This window comes from Giraffa tippelskirchi, chromosome 2 (assembly GCF_054371585.1).
Source record: "Giraffa tippelskirchi isolate mGirTip1 chromosome 2, T2T-mGirTip1v1.2.pri, whole genome shotgun sequence".
NCBI lineage: Eukaryota > Metazoa > Chordata > Mammalia > Artiodactyla > Giraffidae > Giraffa > Giraffa tippelskirchi.
The window spans coordinates 68,057,191-68,079,950 of record NC_137276.1 but is presented as its reverse complement, the minus strand read 5'-3'; the positions used below and the strand labels follow the sequence as shown (position 1 = coordinate 68,079,950).

Genomic DNA, 22,760 nt, shown 5'->3' with positions numbered 1-22,760 from the left:
CATTTTACTTTTCCTACCTATGTAACTTGGTACACTTCAATACATCATTTAATTTGACCTTCTAGTAATAAAAGTTTTTCTCAGGATAAAGACGCTCTCCTATAAGGCTAAACTATTTCAGCTCCAGATTTACTTTCTGGCTATTTATGTGATCAATCATCGAATTAAACTTAAGACTTCATTTTTCCCAGAAATCTTCAATTCTATCCAATGACATTTCTCATCATTTAAACTTCCTAGTCTCAAAATACATGCCACATCATGTAGAATTTCAATTCTCTCTAGTTATCTCTCATTTACGTATGCCTTAATGCCCAACCTAGGCTCTAAATTTTTCAATGATAAAGTTTACGCCTTTCATTTTTCTATCCCATAGGCTGTGACATACTCTGAACAATAAGGCAATCCTAAAGAGGTATCAAGACTTAGGTAAACCCACTCTCCCAACTTTATATTGCCAAACAATGGTTCCAGGATGAAACAAGTGATACAAAGGTCACAATGCAATCATCACAATGTCAACATGACCACAAAGAAGCCTCTTCTGGAGAGTTAAGTTTCTCAGAACCTCATCTATAAGGTTAAAAGCTGTTCCAGGTACTAAGACATTATACTATCAGCACACAGTGTCTAACACCCTTTTCTTGGACACAGAATAGATGGTAAATAACATTTAAAGAATTGAAACCTTAGTAAATTTTAGTAACCATATTGGCAATTTCTATGTGCCAGCTTTGTATTTTCTACTTGCCCTGTTGCTGCTAAGTCACTTCAGTCGTGTCGGACTCTGTGCAACCCCATAGACAGCAGCCCACCAGGCTCCGCTGTCCCTGGGATTCTCCAGGCAAGAATACTGGAGTGGGTTGCCATTTCCTTCTCCAATGCATGAAAGTGAAAAGTGAAAGTGAAGTCGCTCAGTCATGTCTGACTCTTCGCGACCCCATGGACTGCAGCCCACCAGGCTTGTAGCCTCTCAGAAATTACTATAGCAAAAGAGAGATATGTTCTGTTACATTTGTGGGGCATGTTAAGTATAAGAATAGTAACAGCCCCATTACCATGAAAATCTCAACCTGAGGCAGTATTCCAAGCTAAGTAAAAAAGGTAAAGGATTCATCTGCCTCTGAAGCAGTGATTACAAATATGTATCAATAAATTTTCATTCATGTTTAACAACATGACAATCTCAATGTCTAAGATTATGAAAATCTGATAATTTCATAGAATATTCTTCATGAGGCAGAGTACAACAAAACTACCATTTACTTGTTTTGCAATAATTAAACCTCTTGTATTAAGTATCACTACCATTCAGCCAAAAAAAAAAAAAATTAAATTACAAATTAAAGCAGAAGATGAGATTAAAACTCTATCAACAAAAAAAAAAGATAAAAACCACACAGTAATTTACAAGTTAGAAGAATGAGGTTGGGCATGGTGGTGAAATGATTATGAAAAATGAGCAACATGCTTTAACACCTTTAATATCTTACACCTTCATTAACCTCTTAAAAGACTAACTAGAAAAAAACCACTTAAATAATGATGTGGTAAAGAAAAATAACTGCCATAGAAAATACTTAGATGCCATTATTGTTAAAGTTAAAATAAACTGTGAATCAGTACAGCTGTAATCTTATCTGAATTTACCATCTTAAGAATTACCTTTTAGTTAACATAATTGAAAAAAAGAAATTCACATATTCCTAAGTGTGGTAATATTTGACTTTAAAATACGTATAACAAGGAAAACAGAACATGAAATGTGACCAAATTCCTCAAAATTCTCATTATCCTACAAATTATTTTAAATTTGGTGTTTATGGCTACTACATTATCAGGACATCTCATAGACACAAAACTTTCAATAGCTAGTGTTACTACTTGAAAGTAGGAGACTAGGGAAATAAAAAACATGTCAAACTAAATAAAATCATGTATTTAAAACATAACAGAGAGAACAACAGAATAATTAGGATTATGTTTTAGTCAAGTAAAAAGGTTTCATCTTAATTTTCCCCTTTCTGATATACAGAAAGCACACAGTAAATTATACATCTAAAATCTGCTCAGTGTGGCTGAACAGTACTTATAAAAAAGGACCTACATACTGTGTATTCTTTATCAATTCAGTATCAAAGAAGATCTATATACTAGAGAGTAGTTTTCTCTATTGTTTTACATCACCAAAATTAATTTCTGAAACTACAGCTTCATACAATAAGGATTTATAACAGCAGCAGTTAAAAAAAAGAAACACAAAATAATTAAGTTCTTAGAAGCATGCAAACTGTATAGTTTGCTTTTAAAGCTTGGTCAAAAAAAACATGAGTTTAGCAAAACTGCTTGACATTTCAAACTTAACATAACTATTAGAAAAAACAAACAAAAAAATTTTCAACTTACCTGGTTTCTTTCTGGATTTTTCATGACCTAGCTGCCCTAGATCATTACATCCACATGTGTATACTGTTCCATCATCCAGAACAAATACAGTATGTCTGAGTCCACATCCTACATCTCGAACCTTTTTATTTATAAAAAAGTCACTTTTTCTGGGCTCTAGTACAATTTCTTCATCAATTCCACCCAAACCTAGCTGTCCAAAAGAAGCATTTCCCCAGCACAACATGTTTGTGATTCTTCTGGTCTTCCAGTTTCAATAAAAAACTCCCTTCTGAAACACTGGCAAGTTGGAGGTGTCCCTACGTCTGAGAAGATAGAAAAAAGTTAGTATGACTTCAAAGGAAACATAATGTACAACTGCTCTTTCAAGTGCTAGGCTACAATAATCACTTTATATTAAACATGAAACCTATAATGTGCTATGTAAGTATCATTCAGTTTCCAAAACCAATCAGTGGTATATTCTTAAAATTATTACATAGAAACGTAGAGGAAAAATACATCACTTCCCATGACTCTACAAAACTTAAATATTAACTAGCTTTGACTTTTTATTATCTTCTGATAGACTACTCTAATTGAAATATTAAGTATCTTGACGAAGTTAATCATTTTTGCTTTTTGCTTTGGATAATTTCAGTGGGAGTAAGATGTAAGACATCTGTCCACTGCCCTCAAAATCAGATATAAATTCAGTGAAAAACTTAAAGACTACAGAAACATAAATGCTTGCGATCTCCCTCAAGTAACAGAGTAAGTGAATAATTAGACTTTCTAATAATACCTACCTTCACATTAACAGAAAACTGAAGTTCTTATCTGTACTAGAAAAAAACCGATAATGGAAACTTTGAGTTTCCCACAATTTAAAGACTTCCAACTATTCATAGTAAGAGGTCCCAGGGAAAATCATAGTTCTCTAGTTAAACTCTGATCTTAAGAAAACCACCTCCAAAGATCATACCTTACAAATCAAAATATTAACACTGTGACCTCACAATTAAATTTAAAAACTAAACCAGTGTACCTAATTATAATACAAAAGTATGCAGTTTAAAGATCAAGACTCTCCCCCAAAATTCAACATTTTCTATTACGAGTGGTAACCATGACTGAAAAATATTTCCCCAAGTCATTCTATGTCTATCTGAGTCTGAGTCTATCTATGTCTGAGTCTATCTATGTCCCTGAGACAATTATTTGAATATGGGGGGAAAAAACTGCAAATAACATTGGCACTGTCGATTTTTCAAGAACAGAATTGGGGACTGGGACACTGATAGTCTGATGGCGAAATCTGTAGAACTTTCCAGTACCCTGACTATTTCTTCACTTACACAGACACGGTAACAAAGAGCTCACTTCATCTAAACCTACACAGATTTTTTAGACACATCGCGTACTAAATAACACAATTACAGGAAGCCCGTCTTATTCCCGTTGTAGTCACCCACATTCCTTATACAGAAGCTAAGAAGTTTCCAAACCCAACTTTCCTACGTTCAGGCTAGCACAAGTGCTGAAGCTGTCTCGTTCCATCCATGACCCACCCATTAAGAAAAGTTTCATTTCATTCTTTTGGGGTATCTGAACCCGATAGTTCCCGTGAGTTATGCATTGTCTGATCGGTTTTTGCTGTTTTTTCAAGGAGAGGACAGGAAAACACCCTTAATTTCAGTGCACGGGATTTATCCACCCTTTTGTTTAAAAAGTCAGAGGGGTAATGAGAAAGACGACCTCTCGCCAGCAACAGGTAGGAGAAAGAGAAGCACTTTATTCCCATCATTCCCTGAACACGCACTCAGAACAGCTCGGTGGACCGCGGGAGAGAAATCATCTGCACACACCCAACCTCACGGGCAGACCAGTCAACTACGGCAGCCGCCCGCTCGGAGCAGCCGCAGAGGCCAGTGGACGAGGCTCCGCACCTCGGCGGCCCTTGTCCCAAGGAAGCCCTTCCCCAGGGAGGTGCGACATTCCAGCCCCCGGGCCAAGGGGCCCAGCACTGGCCTCGTCCCCCACCCCCCACCCCGAGGAAACGCTGAGAAAGCACCCAGCGCCAGGCTGGCCTGTATCCGCCCAGCCCGGCCTGCCCCCTCCCTAATGCCGTCACACGCCCCCGAACCCGCCGGGGCAACGACTCACCGGGCCCCTCAAGGCAGGGGAAGCCCAGGGCGGCTGGGGGCGGCGCCTCCCCCGAGAGCGAGGCAGCGCGGCAGCTGAGGCAGGTCTCCAGCTCCTGGACCCTCCTCCTTCAGCCAGCGGCGGCGAACACCAGCGCTCCTCCGGCGTCGGTGAAGGTGCTCCGCTGCTCCTCTCTTCGGCTCCTGTGAAACTTTACCAGGCTCCTCAGAGAAAAGCAGCCGCCACTGCTGTCCAGTCCAGAGCCAGCCGTCAGCTACCCGGATGGAGCGGGAGGGGAAGGACGGGAGGAGAGCGAAGCGGAGAGCGTAGGGGCGGAGAGAACTGGGGGAGAGACTGGGGAGGAGAAGGGAAAGGGGGAGGTGGTAAGTCGGGGGAGGGGGAGGGGCTGGCCGGAAGTGAATCGCAGAGCACGCGCGCGAGCCCGCCCACTTCCCGGCCCGCGCGCCTGCGCCGGAATCCTCCCAGGGCACACCGACCCAGGCGCCTGCGTAGTGTGCTGTTTTGAGTTGCCTTTAGAAGAAAATGCAAAATGCAGAAGTTGGGGTTTGCAAGACGAGCGGAGGCGTTTGATGTGTCCTGTAACAGCGTTTCAGCGCGCACAAGGACCTTTTAGTGAAGAAATCTCTTCGTTTTATGGCTAGGTTGTCTTTTTCCCTATTGGTTCCAGTCTATTATTTTATTCCACCTTTATCCAAGGAGAACTTGAAGTCGCAGAAAAAACATCGCAAACATGTAAATAGAGGCTGGTGAAGTCTTTTATTTTATCCCTTAGCCTCACATGGAGCTAATCTGAGCATGCCAGATGTATTCACAGCAATGATGGAGCCTACTGGCATTAAATATTAACACGAGTTCATGCTCCCGATAAAGTGTTGGCTGCCATCACTTTCTGCACTCTTTCTTGAAGATAAACATATTATGCAGGGCCTCTTTCATTCAGAGAAAATTAAGCAATGTGTGAAATGTGTGTGGCTGGAGTTCCAGCCTCATAAACAAACTGCATTTCCTAGACCAGTCAAGGGGGTAAACTTAAAACAAGGCACTCTTGAAATTTTATGTCACACTTTTCTAGTACCTTGACTTCAGAATGTTGAGAACCTAGAAAAAATTCCACAGTAAGCCATTATTTCTTTATCTCATTGAAAAATATATCACAGATTGCAAAGTGTCTGCTAGACTAAGTATGTGTATTAGTTCCTTAGGGCTGCCATAACACAATACCACAAACTGGATTTCTGCTTGCTTAAAACAACAAATGTATTGTCTAACAGTTGTGGAAGTCAGAAGTCTGAAATCAAAGTGGCAGCAGGACTGGCTGTCTCCTGGGATCTCAGAGAATTTTCTCCATACTTATCTCCTAGATTGTGATGGTTGCTGACAGTTCTTGGCATTCTTTGGCTTGTAGAGGTAACACTCTTAATTCCTGCCTCCATCTCCACATTATTTTCTTCTCTGTGACTCTGTGTCCTTCCCTCTTATAAGGACATCAGTCATTGGATTAACTCCCACCTTAATCGATCGTGACCTCTTTTTTAACTGCATTGCATCTGCAATGATCCTATTTCCAAATAAGGTCACATCCTCAGGTACTGTAAGTGAGGACTTTAGTTGTCTCTGGGCAACCCAATTCAACCCACAACCTTATTTCTGTATATTACAGAAATAAGAGTAAAAATTACAAGGTACTTAAACAAAGCATAATTTCAATGTTGGGAGTGGTGATGATGCTCATGAAACATACTTAATTCTTATTCTGATAGCTTCATTGCCCTTGTAGGGCTTTGGTTGTCTTTTAACCTTCAGGACTTGATGCCTCGGAATGTATCATTAAAGGGGAAGTTGTGGGATTTGAGTCTTCAAGGTATGTAATAGATACTGCAACACATAGACACTAAATATGAGTGTTAATGTGATGAGTGTTTTTTTACCTTTTAAACATTCCAGTGAGTATTCTTGATGAGTGAAAACTGATTTCCAGGAGTTCCAGGAGATGAGGGCACCAGGAGCTTCTTAAAAGTAAACAGAACACCATTCCAGGTTCAGTGCATGAGACAATGCTCAAGGCTGGGGCAATAGGATGACCCAGAGGGATGGGATGGGGAGGGAGGTGGGAGGGGGGTTCAGGATGGGGAACACATGTAAACCCATGGCTGATTCATGTCAATGTATGGCAAAAACCACTACAATATTGTAAAGTAATTAGCCCCCAACTAAAATAAATAAATTTATTTAAAAAAAAAGTTTTGTCTGGTCACAGACTTAGAAAAGGAACGTATGGAGTGGGGAGGAACAGTTAGGAAGTTTGGGATGATCATGTACACACTGCTGTATTTAAAATGGATAACCAACAAGGACTTATTGTATACCACATGGAACTCTGCTCAACGTTATGTGGCAGCTTGGATGGAAGTGGAGTTTGGGGGAGAATGGATATATGTATGGGATACATGTGTATGTATGGCCAAGTTCTTCCCTGTTCACCTGAAACTACCACAAAATTGTTAATTGGCTATACCCCAATACCAGATAAAAAGTTCAAAGTGTGGGGGGAAAAAAAGAAAAATCATTTTGTCTGGGGAGGTGCCACAAATCACTTCACATCTGCACACATAATGTTAGGAAGAACTACACACCTAGATGCAAGGGAACTGGGAAACATAACCTCTGCTGAGTTTCAGGTACTACTTTATACCAGAGAAGAGACCACGAATTAGTGGACAGCTATCTCTGCTACATGGATGCATCTCTACAATATTTTACAATATAGATCTTGCTTGTAGAAAGTGGAATAGACTGTTGTAGATGTCCCTTTTAACCTTATAAATCTATGAAACTGTGATGTAAGATATCAGAAAAAAGGCTATGATTACTTTTAAAATGAAATAAGCATAGGGTCAGAAGGTTATTAGGATAATATAAATTTGTTGTATGAAAGCAGCATGAGTAACTGATCATGAGTAAGTATGGCCTGTGGTGCTGGTTTGTCTGGATTCAGAGCCTGAACCTACAGGCCACTCAGACCTCTGTCCTTCTATCCTCCCAAAGATACCTACAGACATTTACTAATGGTCTGTTTTACTAATGGTCTGTTTTACAGAAAATTACTTCTCAGTCACAGTTTCTATGAATGGGGAAAATTAATAATCCTTCTCACTAGGTTGTGGGAATTTAATAAGATAACATGTACAGTACCTTGACCTTGGCCAGTGTTTTGTAAATGTCAGCTTTACCATTACTAATATTACCTCTCCTGAACTGCCAGTAGTAAGAGAACATTTGGGAAAGCATTTCATATCACAATGATATAATTTTAATATAGAACAAAAGTAAAATATGTTTTACCTATTGTGTTATTTTCACTTAAAAAAATGCTCAGACTGTTGAGAAATAGGTGTTCATTCTGTCCCACTCTTTCCCTTGCTCCCTTCCATGTAGCCATACTGCTTGTGCTGTATACCGCCTGACTGCCTTCATTCAATTCTGCAGTCATGTTACCTCCTCAGTCTTCCCTGATCACCCTACTCAAAAAACCAGCCCCTCACTTTCTATAACTTACCCTGCTTTATTTTCTCTTATGTTTATTATCACTACCTGACATTTATGTGTATAATACATAAATGTATAATATTATATTTATTATATATGTCATGTATAGCCTGTGCTCTGTAACAAGAGAAGCCACCGCAAAGAGAGGCCCATGCACCACAACAAAGAGTAGCCTCAGCTCACCACCAAAAATAAAAATTAATTAATTAATTAAAACATACTTTGAGAATAGAATTAACAGAGTTGGGATGGATGGTTTGTAGGGGATCAGAGAATGGGAGGAGTACTGGGCCACTAGGAGCTTTCTGACTTGAGGACATTTACCACAATGAGGATGGCTGATGAGGGAAGAAGAACAAATTTTGACTAGGAAAAATGAAGTGGTCTGTTTTGGCCTTAAGTCTGAAAAATCAAGAGTGTGTTTCTATATTAGTTTCCTAGGGCTGCCATAACAAAATCCCACAGACTGGGTGGCTTAAACAACAAAAAATGATTTTCTCACAATTCTAGAGGCTAGAAGTTAGATATCAAGGTATTGGCAGGTTTCTTCTGAGGTCTCTCTTCTTGGCTTACAGATGGCTACCTTCTCCCTGGGTGTTCACATGGCCATTCCTCCCTCTGCATTCTCTCTGCCCTAGTCTCTTCTTCTTATAGAAGCACCAGGTGTAATGGGTTGGGGCCCACTCATTTTACCTTAATTACCTCTTTAAAGCCCTATCTCCAAATACAGTCACATTCTGACTTACTGGAGATTAGGATTTCAGCATATGAATTGGGGGGAGGAGGGGGACAGAATTCAGCCCATAAATTTTTTTGTTCCTTCTGAATTGCATTATAAAAAGTCCTTTTACTGTTGTCTTACGGAGTATGGACCTAGCCCTGAAGTGAGTGAGATGAAAGAAAGAATTCTCTTCTGCCACATAAATGAGAAAGCACAGAAGAAATTTGCTCTTCTTTTTAACAGATGCAAGCAAAACAATTTTGTTGATAATATTATATGTTATAATATATGCCACTTAATCAGTAACATGAAGAATAATAATTCTAGATATTTATTATAGACTCCTTCTCAAATTTTACTCTCACATTTATACTAATCTCATTTCCTGCTCTAAATTTACATTCTGACTCCAATATCCTCAGTATCGCAGCGTGAAACAGTAGTAATGATCATATTATAACGACCTGAAACATGTTTTAAATGCTCTCTTTTATATTCTCTATAATTTCTTTCTGTTTTCTATCCCCTCATTACAAGAATTCAGCTGGCATTCAAACAGGAATAAGCCTGAAAAAAATCACATGTAATGTGGCTATTGACCAGTATGTGGGGATGTGTCCATGCCTTTGAAATTACAGCATGATTATTCCAGTTACTATACTTTCTAAACAGAGACAGGGCTCAAAATGACTGTACTGATTTATGGGGGGGGTTTTTGTTTTGTTTTTGTGCAGTGTGGGCAGTAAAAAATAAAAACTTTTTTTAAAAAAGTCTTAACTGTATGATAAACTATGCTTTTAAATTAAATTTATCCCACAGCAATCATAAGATGAGAATTCTGTAAGTTCTAATTAATAATGAGCATCACAAAAGAAATACGGAATGAAATGTGAAATCTATACATATGTGAATCTTTTAAGTCTATCTGTTTTTCTTTTTATGGAAACAATTAAAATAGCAACAAAAAGAAGAAATCTCAACTGTTAGAGCTTAACAGTCAAACTTTGGGTGGCAAATTGAGCTATTTTGTTGCTACTGATTTCAAAGGGTCTAATAAAGATATTTGAGGTTGAAAAGTTCTAATTCAGCTGTCAGAAATATGAAATCTGGAAAGTTTGCTTTATTTCCTTCCTTGTGCCAAGTTCCATACCAAAGTAAATCACCAATATACCCCTCATCATGTCAAAGAGTGAGACTGCACATATCTATGTATACACAAACACAAATATATCAGTTCAGTTCAGTTCAGTCTCTCAGTCGTGTCCGACTCTTTGTGACCCCATGAATCGCAGCTCACCAGGCCTCCCTGTCCATCACCAACTCCCGGAGTCTACCCAAACCCATGTCCATCGAGTCGGTGATGCCATCCAGCCATCTCATCCTCTGTCATCCCCTTCTCCTCCTGCTCCCAATCCTTCCCAGCATTAGCGAATTTTCCAGTGAATCAACTCTTCGCATGAGGTGGCCAAAGTATTGGAGTTTCAGCTTCAACATCAGTCCTTCCAATGAACACCTAGGACTGATCTCCTTTAGGATGGACTGGTTGGATCTCCTTGCAGTCCAAGGGATTCTCAAGAGTCTTCTCCAACACCACAGTTCAAAAGCATCAATTCTTCGGTGCTCAGCTTTCTTCACCGTCTAACTCTCACATCCATACATGACTACTGGAAAAACCATAGGCTTGACTAGACGGACCTTTGTTGGCAGAGTAATGTCTCTGCTTTTCAATATGCTATCTAGGTTGGTCATAACTTTCCTTCCAAGGAGTAAGCGTCTTTTAATTTCATGGCTGCAATCACCACCTGCAGTGATTTTAGAGCCCAAAAAAATCAAGTCTGACACTGTTTCCACTGTTTCCCCATCTATTTCCCATGAAGTGATGGGACCAGATGCCATGATCTTAGTTTTCTGAATGTTGAGCTTTAAGCCAAATTTTTCACACTCCTCTCTCACTTTCATTAAGAGGCTCTTTAGTTCTTCGCTTTCTGCCATAAGGGTGGTGTCATCTGTATATCTGAGGTTATTGATATTTCTCCCGGCAATCTTGATTCCAGCTTGTGTTTCTTCCAGCCCAGCATTTCTCATGATGTACTCTGCATATAAGTTAAATATGCAGGGTGACAATATACAGCCTTGATGGACTCCTTTTCCTATTTGGAACCAGTCTGTTGTTCCATGTCCTGTTCTAACTGTTGCTTCCTGACCTGCATACAGGTTTCTCAAGAGACAGGTCAGATGGTCTGGTATTCCCATCTCTTTCAGAATTTTCCACAGTTTATTGTGATCCACACAGTCAAAGGCTTTGGCATAGTCAATAAAGCAGAAATAGATGTTCTTCTGGAACTCTCTTGCTTTTTCGATGATCCACCGGATGTTGACAATTTGATCTCTGGATCCTCTGCCTTTTCTAAAACCAGCTTGAACATCTGGAAGTTCACGGTTCATGTATTGTTGAAGCCTGGCTTGGAGAATTTTGAGCATTACTTTACTAGCGTGTGAGATGAGTGCAATTGTGTGGTAGTTGGAGCATTCTTTGGCATTGCCTTTCTTTGGGATTGGAATGAAAACTGACCTTTTCCAGTCCTGTGGCCACTGCTGAGTTTTCCAGATTTGCTGGCATATTGAGTGCAGCACTTTCACAGCATCATCTTTCAGGATTTGAAATAGCTCAACTGGAATTCCATCACGTCCACTAGCTTTGTTCGTAGTGATGCTTTCTAAGGCCCACTTGACAACACAAATATATGCACACACACATATGTATATTTTTAAGTGGAATGCCTCACAGCCTTCAGATAGGATCAGGACTAAAACTAATGGTAACTACAGGTTTTAGTCAAATTAACCGTACTAATTCTTTTTTAGACCTCAACCACAGTATGAGTATCCTCATCTATAGAATCCTTTATTAATAACTTGTGAACTAAGGATATAAAGGAAACAGACTTGCTGTGCATGTTATTCAATTATCACTTTTTACACGGGAAATTGACAATGTGTTTGGTTTTTTTTTTTTGGCCTCCTGGCATGTAAGATCTTAGGTCCTCGTCCAGGGATCAAACCAGCAGCTCCTGCAATGGAAGCACAGAGTCCTAACCACTGGACTGCCATGGGATTCCCGACAACACATGGCCACAAAAGTAAGGAGATAGAAAAGCTTTTTAAACTCCATTCCCTCTTCCCCTACCTCCCGGAACTCCTGTGCTCTAGAACCAACTGTTGGTTGCCAACATACAGATAACTTTTATATATATTGACTGCAAATTTTTTAAAAAATGTATACTGCTACTCATGCTTCTTTTGGAAAAATGAAATAGATTGCCAAAATAACTGGCACTTAGATAACACACAGACATTTTTATGGACAGGTTTTCATTAGGGTTTGAAAATGCATTTTTATATGCTCAGTATAAGATCTGATAGCCTGAAAGAACAGTTGAGCAGTAGTGACTAGGAAGGACAGAGTGTTCCTAGAAGACAAATTATAGTTGCCACCTCCACATTGCCTAAATACAGTTTAACCACATTAAAATGACAGAAATGTTTGCCCAAGAAAAATGCCATGCAGTTCAAGCTGCTATTTTACTTTAAAAAAGAGAGAGAGAGAAGAAAAATTACTCTTTGTCAACATAGGGATATTAAGAGGTGAACTGAAGGATTCTGTGCTGCTCACTTTCAACAAACTTCATCTGTTCAATCTTTAAAAGGAAGCTTTACCCAGCAAGCTAACTTCCAAAGAGCGTCTTTCAAACTGCTCCTATTTGCAAGCGCTCAGAGTGTTGACCATAAAATAGAAATCCTATGAATTGGTAAATGTTAGAATTTATTCCTAGTGTGGAAAGCATTTTTTTAAAAAGTATTACATCATCAGAGAATAAAATTGTACACTGAATCTACAGTAAGGATGAAACACCTTATCATCCTTTTCCTAGTTACAAGTAGGGAGACTGAATAAGATGGTTTCTTTCATTTAACATAAGACTATTCTGTTTAAAATTAAATGTGTTTAGTATGGGAAATTCTCATTTAAGAAATTAAAATAGATTTTATCACAGCAAGATCCTCTATGACCCACCTCCTAGAGTAATGGAAATAAAAACAAAATTAAACAAGTGAGACTTAATTAAACTTAGAAGCTTTTGCACAGCAAAGGAAACTATAAACAAGGTGAAATGACAATCCTCAGAATGGAAGAAAACAATAGCAAATGAAACAAAAACTGACAAAAGGATTAATTTCCAAAATATACAAGCAGTTCATGCAACTCAATACCAGAAAAACAACCTAATCAAGAAGTGGGCAGAAGACCTAAATAGACATTTATCCAAAGAAGACATACAAATGGCTAATAAGCACATGAAAAGATGCTTAATGTTGCTCATTATTAGAGAAATGCAAATCAAAACTACAATGAAATATCACCTCACACTGGTCAGAATGGCCATCATCAAAAAAATCTACAAACAATAAATGCTGGAGAGGATGTGGATAAATAGGTACCATCTTGCAGTGTTGGTGAGGATGTCAATTGACATGGTCACTATGGAGAATAGTATGAAGATTTTTTAAAAAACTAGAAATAAATCTACCATATGACCCAGCAATCCTACTACTGGGCATATACCCTTGAAGAAACCATAACTGAAAAAGACACATGTACCCCAGTGTTCTTTGCAGCACTATTTACAATAGCTAGGACATGGAAGCAACCTAGATGTTGATCAACAGATAAATGGATAAAGAAGTTGTGGTACATATATACAACGGAGTATTACTCAGCCATAAAAAGGAACACATTTGAGTCAGTTCTAATGAGGTGGATGAACTTAGAGTGTATTATACACAGTGAAGTAAGTCAGAAAGAAAAAAACAAATATCATATATTAACACATATATTGGAATCTAGAAAGATGGTACTTCATCAGAACCTATTTGCAGGGAGCAATGGAGATGCAGACATAGAGAACAGACTTGCGAACACAGGGGTTGGGGAAGGAGAGGGTGAGATGAATGGAGAGAGTAGCATGGGAACATATACACTACCATATGTAAAATAGATAGCCACTAGGAATTAACTGTATGACTCAAGGAGCTCAAACAGGTCCTCTGTGACAACCTAGAGGGGTGGGATGGGGTAGGAGGTGGGAGGGTGGTTCAAGAGGGAAGGGACATATGTATACCTATGGCTGATTCATGTTGATGTATGGCAGACACCAACACAATATTATAAAACAATTATCTTTCAATTAAAAATAAATTTTTTAAAATAAGAAAAAATTAAAATAGATTTTAAAAGATTAATGATTATTGTTAATAATTTAAACAATTCAGTAAAATATAAAGAAGAAAATATCAGAAATACCACCTCAGGAGATAAACACTGATAATATTTATTGAACATCACTGTGGTGTTTTTTCATACTCCTAAGTATGTTGCACAGACATAGAAATTGGTATGTTAACCCAAAGGATCTTGGACCTTTGTAAACTATTTTTACTCAACAACGTGCTAAGGACCTCTTTCCAAATATGAGGAGCTTAGTTATGTTCATATAGATGACACGTAAAAACCATGAACTTCTACAGGGCCAATTATCCACATATATAAATAAATAATGGATATGTTCATTCTTATTCTGTTCAAGTAGAATAAAACCTTAAGTTGCATGTATTTAGGTGTGTCTTATTATATTGATAAGCATCATCTGTGCTTTGATTGCCTAAAATGGTTTCTCCAGGTTCTTCAATCTCTCTGGCTCCACAAAGTAGCAAAATGCTCAGACTTGACTTGTGACCTGTTAGTCGCTCAGCAGTGTCTGACTCTTTCCAATCCCATGGGCTATAGTCCACCAGTCTCCTATGTTCATGGAATTCTCCAGGCACGAATACTGGAGTGGGTTGCCATTCTGTTCTCCAGGGAAACTTCCCAGCCCAGGGACTGAACCGAGTTCTCCCACATTGCAGGCAGATTCTTTATCATCGGCCACCAGGAAAGTTACTCAGAGGGATAGAAAATGCTCAGGATATAGAAAAGAGAAACTTGAGATGCTGTTTACCATATCCATTTTGTCCACTGCCCTTGTATATTTATTCTTAGTTAATAAACAATTTGTTTGATTATGCCTATAATATATATGAAGACATTATTTCTATTATATAAAAACTAAGGAATTTGTGAGCCCTCCTCTTTGAATCTGTCTATATATTGAAATATCTTATTAGCTCTTGAGGACAGGGGCTCTGCTTTATTAATTTTTTATTCTCACATCTTAACAGAGATCATGGAACACAGTGGAAGTTTGATAGATCTGTTATCAAAATTACATAAATGAAATACACACGTGCTTTGCTCATCACTGTATCCCTGTGACTTAATACCTTATTCACAGTAGAAACTTAGTGAATATTTGTTAGATAAACACGATGTGCAAATCTGGCTACTGGAAAGTACAACTAAAATCTAACATAAAAAGTTTTCCTTAGTCCCTTGAATTCAGATAAATTCAGATTAGAGTAAGCATAATTCTGGAAGATATTTTACTGACTACTAAAAAATAGCTCAGTTATACAGAGATGGGTTGGGGAGGAGAAGAGAGAGAAGTTGTAACAAACAAATGAGACTTGGAGGAGAAAATAGCTCCTCTGAGGGGAGCCACATGTTCTGATACCCAAGGCAGCCGCATGAGGAAGCAGCCTAAAATTAGCAGGATGGGCAAGCCCACGGAGGGAAAGCCACAGCAGATTTCCCTACACTCAACAAGTGAGGTGAAGGACCAGGAGCCCCGGTGGAACCCTCCTTAGCCTGTGGAGATCCACTACAATTTGTGCCAGGTAAGGCACTTCTTCAGAACTCACCTTGGGAGGTAAAGCAAGTGATTTCTTAAGGGAATGTGCAGAAATTGAATGATTTAATACTGCCTAGTAAAGAGGTACCTTCAGGAATCTAATGATTAAGAGAGCGATAAACCTATTCTTGTATCCCTCCTCGTCCAAGCTATTCATCTGAACCACCCCTTTTTACCTTGTTGAACTGGGGCCCTCTGGGGTATGTAGGTGCTGTTTTTTTTTCTCACCTCGTTGCTGTTTTTTTTCCTTACCTCCTCCCTTGTTGAAATAAAGGAAGGAGCCTGTCCTAGAAAATTTGTAAAACCAGGTGGAAGAACAATAAGGAAAGAGTACTTCCAAGTGATATTTAAAGAATGGATGAGACCAGAGCCCAAAAGGAAAGATTATAGATACCAACATAGGACTCGGTGGGCAACAGTGTTCTTTTATCATGGGCGAAGTACAGAGTCGTTGAGCTGGTCAAAGACAGACAACAGAATCCTGGAGGAGGCCAAGATTTTCTGTGTTGTTGTTTCACAAAGAAGTAGATCAGTTATTTACTTTATGTCACAGGTGAGTTATTCCCAATTATGGTATTTATCTATCACTCATCATATTTTCTGTAAGTTCCCATCTTCTGTTCTGGAATTCATGTTTACATCACCTATTTTTTTGAAGTTCAGTTCAGTCAGTTCAGTCACTCAGTCATGTCTGACTCTGCGACCCCACGAACCGCAGCATGCCAGGCCTTCCTGTCCATCACCAACTCCCGGAGTCCACCCAAACCCATGTCCATTGAGTCGGTGATGCCATCCAACCATCTCATCCTGTGTCGTCCCCTTCTCCTCCTGCCCTCAATCTTTCCCAGCATCAGGGTCTTTTCCAATGAGTCAGCTCTTCGCATCAGGTGGCCAAAGTATTGGAGTTTCAGCTTCAACATCAGTCCTTCCAATGAATACCCAGGACTGATCTGCTTTAGGATGGACTGTTTGGATCTCCTTGCAGTCCAAGGGACTCTTACTACTCATTAATTGTAAAACCCTCCATTCTCTTAAGAGGGTATCTCAGGATTGATCTGAAGGGACAGCAGAAATGCAGAACTTTAAAAATAATTACAGCTATAGTGAGATATAATTCACATACCAGACAATTCATCTATTTAAAGTATACAATTCAGTGGTTCTTATCACAGCTACAGTCTTGTGCAACCATTGCCACAATCAATTGTAGGATACTTTATCATCTTCCCCAATAAAGCCCATACTCAGCTGTCACCTCCTCTTTTCTTCCAACACTCCCCTTACCCACAACCCTAGATTGTGGGTTTCTGTTTCTGCAGATTTTCCTATTCTGGATATTTCATATAAATGGGATCAGGCATAGTGGTCTTTTGTGAGCTATTTTGGGGGCAGCTGGGGAGCTCAGTGTGTAGCAACAGAGAAAAGAATCTCTCTTGTTTTAGTTCTCTAATGATAAGCTAAATGAATGTACTTCACTGCATCAGGCCATATCCAAGATTATTATTAAATTAAAATTGTCATTATTGAAAAGAATTTAATCATATAATAAAAGAAAGTAAGATGTCAGGTATCTAAAACAGTGCTTGGCAGATATTAGATTCTTGGTAAACAATCATATTCTTTCTTCTATCCTACTCCCAGTGTTAAACATTTATTCATATTATAAAACATATAGAGCAGATTTGAAGAAAATCTTAACTTAGCAGATTGCTTTGAACATACTAATTACTCAATAAATACCTTTTAAAATAGGAAAGGCAGGTATAGTCAAGGATGTGTGCATTTTACAGCTGTGATATTATTTCATAAAGGCTATGGAAAACAGCTTTATTTGCTGGACTTGGAGGCACCATTTATAATTTCAAATCTGAGCTGACAGCAACTGCAATCTTAGATAACTGACTGATTTTCTTTGGCCCTCAATTTATCTACAACTCCAGCCCAAGAAAGATAAGCTGGATCATAGCTAAAATGCCATCCCCATCATTCATATTGTGGAAATATCTTATGGCAGGGTCTCCAAGACACACCTATCTTTTGTATATTTCATACTATAGGTCACACATTGGATTATAGGACTCCTTCTTAGGGAGGTTCAGTTGGTTGACTGTCATTAGATCTTGCTGCTTGTAATTACCTTGATGAAATCACCAGGTTCCATTGTCTGGTCCTCAGGTATCCAAGATCAGAAACTTGATTTGTTTTTCAGAAATTCTTATAGTGATCCAGTCCTTTTGCAAGGTTATTTACATTAACCAAACTCGCAAGTAATGCAGCATCCAAAATTCCAATTTGTTAATTTACAGTGAGAAAGATGGCTTGAGAGCAAACTAAATGTCATATTCTCCTATCAATTTATTATTTAAAATAAGTCTATTTTAAAAAACTCAATTGAAATGAGAATGCTGTTGCATGAGAATGCTGTTGCACCAAGGTAAGCAATTGGTCATGGCTCCTGGCAGTATTGTTCTGAGTTGCCAACACCACCATCAGGAGCAGGTAAGACTCTCTTGGATGAACATTGCTGATTCTCTCCTCTTTGACTTCCTTTTCCTACTTGTCATTCCAATTATCTCTTCAGATATAGATGCAGATATAGATATGTGCTAGTCCTTTCAGCTGTGTCCAACTCTCTGGGATCCTATGGACTGTAGCCCATCAGGCTCCTCTGTCCATGGGATTCTCAAGGCAAGAATACTGGAGTAGGTTGCCATGCCCCCCTCCAGGGTATCTTCCGAGATATAGATATAAATATTTATATACACATATATATTTGATAGATAGATAGGTAGGTAGATACTATCAGTTAGGCTACAGTCAAATTACACTTCTTTTTTCTACTGATGGCCTTGAAGCATTTTTTTTGCCTTGGGGGCAATTTTTACAATTTTTTTCTTTTCACAAATATCATACACTCTTATTAGAATTTTTTTTTTTAATACAGCTAAGAAAAATATGAGAAAAAAATCTTCCACAGTTCCACCACCTAGTTATAACCAATTGACATTTTGGAATACTGTACTCCAGAATTAAAAAAATAAAACAGGGTCATATTACAAATACTATTTTGAAGACTATTTTGGGTTTTTTTAAATCTTACACAAACTTTATTACTCTTTAAAAATGAGTAACTTTAAAGTTTAAAGAGGTATATACAAGTATGGGCTTCAAAGTCTCAGAACTGAACCAATTCTCTCTCACTGAACTAATTTTTTTAAACTAGTTAAAATTTTACTCTTTAATTAAAAACCTCAGAGGAAAAAAAAATCACACTAGGACTTAGAAACCAGTGCTTTCATCTTTGCTAGGGTTCACTGTATTTGCTCTTAAGTATTATTGTTGTTGTTCAGTTGCTAAGGCATGTGTAACTCTTTGCAACCCCATAGACTACAGCACACCAGGCTTCATGTTCTTCGCTATCTCCCACAGTTGGCTCAAACTTATGACCATTAAGTTGGTGATGCCACCCAACCATCTCATCCTCTGTTGCCCTCTTCTCCTCCTGCCCTCAATCTTTCCCATCATCTGGGTCTTTTCCAATGAGTCAGCTCTTCACATCAGGTGGCCAAAGTATTGGAGTTTCAGCTTCAGCATCAGTTCTTCCAGTGAATATTCAGTATTATAAAATGGCTTAAACCTCTTTACAAAACTACACTATAGAAATATAGCCAGCAGTATTTTATCACAAATAAAATTTCCCTTGTGATATGTAAATCATGTTGCTGGAAAATAACCTTACTAAGTCCTCTTCATTAGAACTTACAAAGAAAACAAATGAAAACAAAACAAAACAAAACAAAAAAAAATAGGTGGTTGTAACTGTGTAAAGATGTAAGACATGAGACATGAAATGCAGTACATGCGAATAACTCTTTCTTGCCATAGTGTGCAGAAGTATCTTGGGCACTGGCATGGTTGGAGAACCAACCATAAGTCAGATTGCAGAATGGAGGCCCCTGCCTCCCTTCTGACACACCAGCCATTTCACAACTCTACAAACTCTGAGTACCTAGAACAAGCTTAACATAGACCCTCAAGGCAGAAACCTTCTCAAATCTTACTTCTAAGACTAATCAGAAATGAACAATTTAAGGAATTTCCCCCCAAGCTTCCTTTAAGAACACAAAACAAGTTTGAATGTTCATAATAGGTTCCCCTACTAAATAGTTTCCCTAATGAACTGTGAAATAGTCAACTTCATAGGGACAGGAAGTAGAATGGTGGTTGCCAGGGTCTAGAGGTAAAGGGGGATGGGGAGTTATTATTTAATTAGTGCAAAGTTTCAGTTTTGCAAAATGAAAAAACATTCTGGAGATGGAAGGTGGTGATGGTTGCACAGCATGAATGAACTTAATGCTACAGAACTGTATGGTCATTGCAATTAAAAATAAATAATTTTTTTAAAAAAGAATAGCTACCTGGAGATAAAAGTTCAAAATAAATTTTTGATTAAGACCTTTTCTCACAATGTCAAAATAGAATAGAATTATGCTAAGACATGTCATTTATTGGTATGAAGTTGATCCACAGATGGGTAAAAGATGATATATACAAATCAACTAATATTTCTAGTAATTCTTAAATCATATTATCCTATGTATGTGGACACAATTCACTAAAACTTAGAGATAAATACAATAAATAGTGATCTATGCAAATAAAAACTCTTAATACTGAGGTTGCTTTTTGTTTTTGTTTTTTTTTAGTGTTGAGATGCTATGTAACTCTAGCTGGTTAATTATTCTTTATGTCAGCTTCCTCACATATAAAATGTGAGTATTAAAGCAGATCTACTGACAGGACTCTGATGAGAAATAGCTAATAAAAAATAATAAAACACTTTTCAAATGTAGTGTTAGTACAAAAGATCATTTAAATAAAAGTATTAAAAACATCATTGCTCTTTGTATTTGATATCTACCCCAGTGCATCATCGTTATCATTAGCAGCATTTATTTAGTAAATCTAAATCTTCTTTATTTTATTCCATGTGGTGTTTATATACATTCAACATTAGTCTATTAGACAATTCAGGATCATGAGAATACTAAAATGTCCCTCACTTCCCTAGATTTTTCCTCTCTGAATCACTTGACCTTAACAATAGTTTTGTCAACTTAAAGTTTTATACTAATCTTATGCTAATATCCTTTCCTAGATCAGATGAAAAATAAGATATTTACCAATTAACTCAATTATTTTCTGTCATAAAGCACATACCACAGAGTGGATATACTACTCTGATATTTGTCACCACTCTACTTATTTGGCTAAAGAAGGCTTGTTTGATACCTGGGTTGTCAGATCAAATTATAATTTAAACCCTTTAGCTATGTTTAGCCCCTTGGCAGTAGCTGAGTTGAGAATTTAGAATTCAGAAGCAGCTGGTTCAGGAGCACAGTAACTAGATATGAAGCATTTACCTCCATGTCATTGGTTTAAACCTGAACTTGGTTGATCACTATTGGTGTCCTATACAAGATGTAAGTGATCTGATTTGAATCTCTAATGAATAACACCCAAGTTAAAAAAAACTCATCACTCTTGGCACTAATTGGCATTCTTGTTGTCAGCGTCAGGACAGAAGCCAAGGACTGAATCAGTCTGGAAACCTGAACTGCGGCTGTGTCTGAGTCATCAGTCTAGGTGGCCCATTCAGCCTTTGGCCTTTCCTTAGAGTTACAGCTCAGCGCAATTGTGTATACTTCACTCCCTGTGACTTCACAAGCCAGATTAAAAGATGTTTACTTAAAATACATCTTTTTATGATAAGAATGGTGATAATGATAGCTGACATTTATTGGCCACTTGCTAGGAGCCACATATTCTTTTAATTAATTCTTTTACTTAACTCTCACAGCAATCCCATGAGATTGGTACTATTATTTCCCTCATTTTTAGAGATAAGGAAACTAAGGCACAAAGAACTTAAAAAACTTGCCTAAGCCTTCTCAGATAATAAGTGGAGGCAGAATCTAGCTCTAAATACAATCTCTCTGCCTAATTATAACATTTATTTGACTTCTTTTAACACCTTAGGATACCACTGATACAAAGTTTAAACATTCTGTGTTCAAATCAAACGGGCACATATCAATGTCTCCATTTAAAAACTGCTCACTTTTCTGTGCTAGTTATTTTTATTCTCTGTTTCTGAAAAGAGGCAATGGATCACTCTTAAATTTTATTCACATGCATCCTTATTCTGATTTCAATATACTTGAAGACCTTGATTTGGACTTCCCTGGCAGTCCAGTGGTTAAGATTCCTCACTCCCAATGCAGGGGGCACGGATTGTATCCCTGGTTGGGGAATTAATATATCCCACATGTTGTGAGATGCAGCCAAGAAAAAAATAAAAAGGACCTCGATTTCACAATAGTTTAATGTTCTCCTATTTTTTGTTGTTGTTTGAGCGAAACATTACCTGAACTTGGAAACATCCTCTGACCTTAACGTTTCTAAATTAATAGAGAAGAGAGAATTAAGTCAAATAAAAGCCTATCTACTACTCCATCCTAATATAAACATAGTGAATGATCACCAAATAGGCAATACAGCTGCCTCTTTTTGTTAACATAGTAACTGAGTTTCTTCTACCTACTCTTCATGCAAAATTAAAAAGCAGTTAAGAATTTTTTTGAAAATCTGAGTCTCCATTTTATGAGACTTCGCATAGTAGCTAGGAAGGAACATTTTAGTATACTGAGATAAATGAACTTAAAAATAAAGTTCATGAGCAATTTGATCATTTTAATGAATGAAAGAAATTAATCTGGTTCTCACAGAAAATTTTAAGATAGTAAAATATTGTTTGCCATCATCACCAGCTAGAAATAGAAAAATAGAAACAGAAAAGAATCACTTTTTATGTTTCTTTCAGTCACCATCCATACTCAGTTTATTAAAAGCATTTTCGAAGACTCATTCAACACGTATTTATTGCTCCCAGTTTTGCTGAAAGATAAACTTTGGGGTATTTCCCCCCAAAAGCTCTTGTTAAACTAAATTAATAATGTAAACTTAGCGAACTGGGTTTTACTGCAGATTTACATTTACATGCCCATTCTAGTGTTTCATTTTCCACATTGTAGTGT

General features: G+C 37.9%; 2 protein-coding genes across 41 annotated transcripts in view; one reads left to right on the top strand and one right to left on the bottom strand.

Moving 5' to 3' along the window:
- Positions 1–4,810, bottom strand: part of HERC4 (HECT and RLD domain containing E3 ubiquitin protein ligase 4) — a 129,599-nt gene extending 124,789 nt beyond the window's left edge. For 18 of the 26 annotated variants that reach the window (XR_014076486.1, XR_014076487.1, XR_014076492.1 and 15 more), the window contains exons 1-2: positions 4,552–4,810; positions 2,407–2,711 (exon numbers count right to left, since the gene is read on the bottom strand). Coding sequence is in view for 11 of the 26 variants with exons in the window: in XM_081568907.1 (XP_081425033.1) it covers positions 2,407–2,632 (226 nt within the window). In the remaining 15 variants the exon portion in view is untranslated. Of the gene's footprint in view, positions 1–2,406; positions 2,712–3,194; positions 3,730–4,207; positions 4,463–4,551 lie in introns of those variants that run through there. The other 8 variants (XR_014076488.1, XM_081568910.1, XM_081568913.1 and 5 more) reach the window with 4 other exon arrangements.
- A 10,757-nt stretch (positions 4,811–15,567) lies between these two features.
- The window catches only part of MYPN (myopalladin), a 105,753-nt gene continuing 98,560 nt past the window's right edge, over positions 15,568–22,760 (top strand). For 11 of the 15 annotated variants that reach the window (XM_081568904.1, XM_081568902.1, XM_081568890.1 and 8 more), the window contains exon 1: positions 15,568–15,649. The gene's annotated coding sequence lies outside the window, so the exon portion shown is untranslated. Of the gene's footprint in view, positions 15,650–15,937; positions 16,217–22,760 lie in introns of all 15 variants that reach the window. The other 4 variants (XM_081568905.1, XM_081568901.1, XM_081568888.1 and 1 more) reach the window with 1 other exon arrangement.